The sequence below is a fragment of the Diabrotica undecimpunctata genome, chromosome 1 (assembly GCF_040954645.1).
Source record: "Diabrotica undecimpunctata isolate CICGRU chromosome 1, icDiaUnde3, whole genome shotgun sequence".
Lineage (NCBI taxonomy): Eukaryota > Metazoa > Arthropoda > Insecta > Coleoptera > Chrysomelidae > Diabrotica > Diabrotica undecimpunctata.
Window position 1 is genome coordinate 189,083,452 of NC_092803.1, and position 8,114 is coordinate 189,091,565.

At 31.8% G+C, this 8,114-nt stretch overlaps 1 protein-coding gene across 1 annotated transcript; it reads left to right on the forward strand.

Annotated features, from left to right (window-relative positions):
• Positions 1–236: 236 nt before the first annotated feature.
• Positions 237–7,127, forward strand: LOC140441817 (F-box only protein 44-like). The gene is made up of 4 exons (XM_072532751.1): positions 237–659; positions 3,086–3,230; positions 3,315–3,572; positions 6,777–7,127. Exons 1-4 carry the CDS (start codon positions 382–384, stop codon positions 6,948–6,950), a joined length of 855 nt encoding a protein of 284 aa, XP_072388852.1. The 5' UTR covers positions 237–381; the 3' UTR covers positions 6,951–7,127.
• The last annotated feature ends 987 nt before the right edge of the window (positions 7,128–8,114 follow it).

The following is an 8,114-nucleotide window of genomic DNA, read 5'->3' on the forward strand; positions in this document are numbered from 1 at the left end:
TTTAACGATTTATATGAAAAATGTTCAGAGATATGTAAGAGAGATATGTAATAAGAGATATGTATCATCTCTCTTACATATCTCTGGGAATGTTGGTTAAATTATGGAGGTTAAATACACAGATCCTGACCGGATAGCGCTTGCCGCTGGTAGCTAAGGCCAAACAAATGACTGGAAGAAGAAGGAGAAGGAATGTTGATTATACCACAGAATAAGAAACAATTGTTTCTTATTCTGTGATTATACTATGGGTTTTCCGGTTTTTCTGCTTTAAAAATATTTTCTGAATTCTGAGTCATTTTTATTTTAAAAGAGATTAATTATTGATAAAGTAGTATAAAGTAGATTATCGGTGATTTCAAATCTAAATACTTTGACACAATGGAAATACCCAACGCTAAAGAAGATAAAATAACCAAATTATATGTACCTGTTGAGGAATTTAAGTTTCATGGTCCTCTTGAAGTTGATACCAGCAATGGGTTATTTTTGAATGACGTCTATTTTCCAGAGGAAATTATAATGAAAGTTCTTACGTTCCTTCCAGCTCGGCTATTATTACGTTTAAGTTTGGTGTGTAAAAAGTGGTGCAACATTATTAAATCGACCAGTCTTTGGATGGATGTATATAATAATCAATTTCCTAATAAAGCTAAAAGGTAGAGCCGTATTAAAAATATATATTTATGATCTGTAGTTCTACTAACATATTATAAGCTACTGGCTTTAATATTTTGGTGCTTTTAATCATTATAACTTTGGTAAATATATAAGGTGTTACAATTTTTGGAAATATATATGATTCCTAACGTCTGATGCCTATATATTTTTTGTTATTTATTTTTTTATTTGACAGTTACTAAGTTGAGTTATTTTGCTGAGTATGTTTCCTTGTTATGTTCCTTTTGGAATATATGTATTTTCATTTACTGTTTCTTTATTAGTCCAGTTAGAATCTATAAAAAAATTGTTTAAGTTTGTTGGAATGGGCCAGAACTTAAATTGTTGTCTATAGAAAATTATTTATAACTAGATTTTTGATATGCCTCAGTCTGAAAAGTTCAAAAATCAACCTACAGAACCTTGTTTTTTTAACTTTTTATTTTGAATATAAACTATGACAACAATGGAAAGCAGTAAAATTGTTGCCACTTAAATTTTGTATACTCCGTTCACTAAACCCAATCCCTACTATCTAGTAAAATTATTGATTCATTTTTTGCTATGTTGGACAAATTTTTACTTCAACTCAGTGGCGGCGCAATTTCATTATTTTATCTGGGCAAGATACATTTTTAGAGGCACTCTGCTCGCGCCCAAAGACAGATTTTTTAAAATAAAAAACATGTGTAATTTTTACTCATCTGGTTCAAACTTACAACTAACCTAAAAACATTTAAGATATTAAGATCTACCCACGTTATAAAACAATTTAATTTTAATTTAATTTTAGATATTACAGGAACAGAAATTTTCTACTGTTTACACTGCTGAATTGTTTAATTACGTGCTCGTAATCTAGCTTGGATGCTATATCAGCCTCGATAGACAAAATTGCGACCGCAGAAAGTCTTTCCTGTGACATCGTACTCCTTAAATAATTCTTAATGAGTTTTAATTTTGAGAAGCTCCTTTCAGCGGAGGGTGTACTAATTGGTATTGTTAAGTTATTATCTGTAATGTATTGAAGCAACTGTTTCACGTCTGTTATAAAGTTAGGTAAATTAGGGATAATTGTTTTTGTAATTCCTCATATAATTCGTAAGGGTGAAAGTCACTGCTCTCACCCACTCGTAGGACTCGTAAATCTTGACAATTTTTTAATATTTGTTCGTGTGGAATATTTTTTAATTTACTTATATCATCATACAGAAAACTTTCATGATGTTGATTGAAAGCCATAAATCTCCAATCTATATTGGAAATAATTGAATCAAGCATAGTGTTACAAAAATTTGCATCATACCGGCTTTTGGGACACTCTAGGTATATGCTGATCCTCGCCATCAGGATCAAAGACCCTTTTCTTTTTCGCTTCTCTTTTGTTTTTAAATTCGTTCGGCACATCATAACAGCTTCTGTCAATAAATTGTTGAGCATCAGACAAGCATTTTTCAAATCCAGTTTGCCGATATTCTTTGATCCAGTCACAAAATGTATGCAAATGTTTAAGGGTAATGCTTACAGATTGCCATTCATACCATACGTGTAAAGATATTACAAATTCTAAACTAAGCATTTCGTTTAATACTGAATTACAATCACTGAAAGTGTCTGATTTATCCGTTTGATTTTTCAAACTTTCTATGCATCCTACAAAATCATCAAATTGAAATAATATGGACTTAACTGCCTCGATTCTGCTTTTCCATCTTGTGTACGATAAAGGCTTTATGGTAAGTTTTAATTTATCTTTGACCAATTCTCAGCGTTTGCTGGAACCTGAAAACAACAAATAAATTTTTTGTATAAAACCAAAAAATGTTTTGTGCAGACACCAACAGCTATGACAACGACAACTGCAAGATGTGAAAAATGCCCTAGGATTTATATTTAATATTCGAGTTTTGACTCCACTATACGCTTTGATTTGACGACAAACAGCATGAAAACAAAATCGTCAAAAAGTTGCAGTGTACGGAGGGAGGCTGTTGTTTGACGAATGGAGAATACACTATTTTGTTTTGGACAGCGACGTGCAGCGGAAATTCTTCGCTAACGATAGGAACGCGATTTCAGAGGAATACCCTCTTTTAGGCCAGCACCAGTGGTGACGTGCATTGCAGCAGGAATTTCTCGCGAGCGATAGCGACGCAAGCACTTTTTTCGGCGGGTTTGTGGCTTAGGTTTAATTAATATATAAATCTACACGTCGCCCACTCTACGCCGCCTCTGCTCCAACTGGAAGTTACTATACAATCAAGCAAACAATCAAGCAATATATATATATATATATATATATATATATATATATATATATATATATATATATATATATATATATATATATATATATATAGGTACATCATTTGTTGTATTATTCTGTAATTTTTTCAGAAACAATGACTTATACAAATTGTCGTAGGTTGCCTTGGTACGTGTACTACTTATATTTTTCAACACTTAATTTTAAAAACTTAATAAAAATTGGTAACGCGCAACACGAATTTAATCAATGGACAAGATTAACCAATTTTGGTGATGTAGAAAATGTCTTCATTAAAATACAGGTAAGTCGATTGGTAAATTTGAAGCTGAATTTATTAAAAGATAAAGATTTTTGAAATTGAATGTAATATTTTTGGCGATTTTAGGTAATAGGTTTGGAACACAAACGGCTTCTTAGGTATGTAATAAATACGTTTAAGCCCCATATTTATGTAAGTGAATGGTACACTGGGTTTTTAGAACGTAGACATAAGTATAAAGTAACAATTAAAGGTTTTTCATATGAAAGTACCCAGGAACCTGTGGGCGAATTTACAGCAGATGACAATAATGATGAAATTGTTTTCCTTTCTGATTTGAAACCTGTTCTTATAGAGCAATGTAGAGGCAGAAAATGGAATAAGGTAACATTCATTTATTTCTAATAACTCTATCCCTTTTAACTTGTTTGTTGTATAAATTCTTAGTAAGCTCTATTTCAGTTTTATTGTCCTGTATATTGTCTTTTAATAGGTATAAAATAATAAACGATACACATTTTGATCAGTTGTGGAGCTGAAAGTACGGTGAATCACGACTGAAGACTATTATAATAAAATCCGGGGTTGTAGCGTTTCTTATTGAATATTTACTTATTTAAGCTTTGGCATTTCGGAACATACCCCAATATCCTAAAATGCTAAAAAGCATACTTTGGGAGTCAAGAAAATTTCATACTGTGAAATGAACTGACAAATAAAAGTTGATATCTGATATCTCATGGTTTACTGTCATTAGTATATAATTATTTTTATATGGGCGTATCATTGATGTTTTCGAAAAAGGTAACATCCCATTGCAAGAATTCCAATCATCTGTAGAGTTAACCTTAAACTCAACATACTTTTTATATAAGGACAAAATATACCAGCAAATAGATGGATGTGCAATGGGTGCAAGTATTTCTAGTGGCATTGCTCAACTGGTTCTGGAAGACTTAAAAGAATCTGTCATGAGTCATTTAGATTTTAATATACCATTCTTCTACCGCTATATCGATGACTGTATCTGTGCTATTCCAACAAATAAAATAACCGAAATTTTAGATATTTTCAACAGCTACCATCCAAAACTAAATTTTACTATAGAAATTGAACAAAATAATAAAATAAATTTTCTGGATATCACCTTATATCGCATAAACAATACAGTAAAAACCATGTGGTTTACAAAAGAAACATGGTCTTTACGATATCTTAACTACAATTCTCATCATCCGTTTTCCCATAAGAAGTCTGTAATTATAAATCTTGCAGATAAATCTATACAAATAACAGATCCAAAATACAGACCAACTGCAATAAAAAAAGCAAAAAATGTCCTTCTAAAGATTGCATATCCCGAACATCTAATCGAAACTATTTTCAAATCAAGACTTAATAAATTTTATAACAACACAAATAACAACAAACCCAACAGTATCAAAACTAATTACACAACTCTTCCATATATAAAAGGTTTATCCGAACAATTAACAGATCTTTTAGCAAAACATAATATAACAGTGGGCCACAAAGGCAACAACCTTTTAAATAAATATTTCACAAAACTAAAAACACAAACTCTAAAACTTAAAAAATCACATGTTGTTTACGAGATCCCATGTATTAACTATGAAGGTGTCTATATCGGCCAAACTAGTCAACTGCTTCAATCCAGAATTCGTTCTCACAAATATGACAAGAACAGAAGAATAACGTCACTGCGCTCACAAAACATGAAAGTGAGAAGAAGCATAAATTTGATTTTGAAAACATCAAAATTTCAAAAACAGAACAAAACAAAAAGAAGAGGGAGATATACGAATCAATAGAAATACTAACGCAATAAATGACAAAAAAGATACACAAAACCCAAATAAAATATATTTCAATCTGATTTAAATAATAATAAATATAACACCATAAAAAGCTCTTAAAGTCATAACATATCTCCACCTTACCTTTTTCGAAAACATCAATGATACGCTCATATACAAATAATTATATACTAATGACAGTAAACCAGAGATATCAGATATCAACTTTTATTTGTCAGTTTATTAATGTCTGTGTCCCGTTTTACGTTTTGATAAGTCATATATATACATATTTTACAATAACTGTTTGTTCCTATACATGTACATTTTAGAATCTTGACAAAGGCAAGGGTTTCCTGCCGAAACGTTGATTGCTATGGAAAATAAAATCTAGTTCCACATGTAATATATATTTTATTGAACCTAAACCCAAGAAATACTAATTATATATATTATATTATATTATATATATATATATATATATATATATATATATATATATATATATATATATATATACCTTTCTTATTTTGATGATGATCAATTCTCCCTCCCTCTTTGTACATGGTCTCTAGCACACGTTCGTTAGATACGTGTGCTGTCCACGGGCTTCTGAGCATGCGACGGTAACACCAGAACTCGAACGCTTTTAATTTGTATAAGATCTTTTATTTTAGTTGTCCATGTTTCACATCCATAGAACAAAGCGGACCAGACGTAGTACTTCAATACTCTTAGACGTGTGGTCAATGACAGACTTCTACTGCACAATACAGAACACCAGTTAGTAAAGCTTTTTCGTGACATTTCTATTCTTGGGGAAATTTTCCCCGTCACTTTCTGCAGTTCACTTGCAGTCAATCCAACTACCCAGATATCTAAAATGTTCCACCTTTTTCTGGATTTTGTTATCTAATTTTAGTCTTTAGTCTTCGATATTAATTTTTTCGACCACCATCGATTTTGTTTTTTTTGTATTGATTGTTAAGCCCTTTTCAGTGCATTCGTGTTGTTTACAGCGTTTAACAGGGTTTGAAGGTATATATATTAAATCTAGAGCTACGATTAATATTATTATAAAAATTAATATTACCACCAAACCAAACTCACCAGTCTTCCTGGTTGAACCGCGTTGATTTCCATTGCGCCGAGCTTTCGACATCCTCTCTGATGTCTTCTTCAGGGCTTCCGAAGTCTCCCGAGCCACAAGTCTCAGTCTCTCAGTATAGTACTACCCAGGTACTACTACACTGATCACTATTTACTTCACTACTAGTGAAGTGAATAGTGATTTCGTATACACATTCGTATATCACATTTCGTATAGCCCAGAGGACAGAAAACTATAATATTAAATCGTTTTCGTTCATGCCCGCCAAAGCACGTGGCACCTCTGTACGGTAACCACTGCAGTGTTCAAGTTTTAGGAGACATTCGTTGGACTTTCCGAGTTTGAATTTGTATCAGCCCAAGTGTCTGATGAGGCAGGAATATGCTGAAATGATTCATAACACTTTATTGATATCGATACGAGCACGGGAAGTTTAACTTAGACCTTAATCACAGAATAATAAACAATTATTATGTGCCTTAATATTGCAGTTATGCACGACACATTACAGATATTAACAATGGAAAGTTTTCAAAGTGTCACCCTGTATGCTTTTTATTATGTGGGAACTAATTTTTGTCAATCTTTATGTAATAATTGTTTATACATTAGATTTTATATTCCAAGTAAATTTACTTACTTCGCATATATGCATTATAGATGGAGACAATCGTAGAAGAATATGATAAATCCCTTAGAACGCTAGTATTTCAGCATGAAAGTATCAATAAACAATTTTGGAGTGGCCATTATAGAAGTAAACGGGCAGTCGTCCAATTTGTTTTTGAAAGTATGCAACCGATAGAGGAACATAATGAGGAGCCTTGTGATTGATACAACTACGTGCCTATTTTTTAGAAGTCAAAAAATATTTATTAATTTCTTTTTTTTTTTCACTTTTATAAAACATATTTAAACTTAATGTATTAAACATTGAAAAGCAAATAATATGTTATGGCTATTTTTTTCACTGAGAGAAACAAATATATGTATATATAATAAATACTTATGAACCCAAATAGTGTAGCGTTAATTGAATAGGTATGCACGATTCGTTTTTTATGTACTTTTTACAGAGAAAACTTAAAACTAAATATTTCCGGAGAGGTAGAATTAAAAATGAACTACAGTAAAACAAAAATAATAGGCCATGACCAAACAAATATAACAATACAAAACTATACCATAGAAAATGTGGAGCATTATACATGGGCCATCTTATGAAATTGGGAAAACCAAATCAAGATACTGAAATTCAGAGAACACAACTGGCACTGGCCGCTTTCGGTAAACTAGAAAATATCTTGAAAAACACCTTCATTCCTATAAACTTAAAAAAAAGGTGTATAATACACGCATACTACCAGTTTCTACCTACGGCTTGGAGACCGTAGCCCTTTCCATGAAATCTGCTAAAAACTAGTAAGTGCAAAAGAACAATGGAACCAACCTTACTTGGAATATCACTAAGAGAAAATATTAGAATCGCCGAGATAAGACGTAGAATGAAGATCGGTCATATCGTAAATGCGTCTATATCTTTGGTATAATTAAGGACATTTTTTGCATTTCATTTCACATTGGTACCGGTGAAGATCAGAGTAGTGAAAGTGAAAATAGCCTCCAATGAGTTTGACAGAACGAAATATTGGTGTTTCGCAGTGTTGAAATTTACATTACAAATGAAACATATGCAATCAAAAGCAATAAGATGTTGAGTCGATAATAAGTTAGTTGAGTCTTATTTATTATATGTATTACTATAAATAGGTATATAACATATTTGGCGACGAGGATAGTCGGATCTGCGGGCCGTGAAAGTTATGGCTTTAATTGGTAATATTGAGCAGTTTAACCCTAAAAGTTCTGACATAGCCTCATATATTGAGCGTATGGAAGAGCTTTTTGACTGTAACATCAAAGAATATAGACGCTTAGCGTCTATATTCTTTGGTAACATGGTGGAAGATAATAAAAAAGTTTCGATGTTCCTCACTT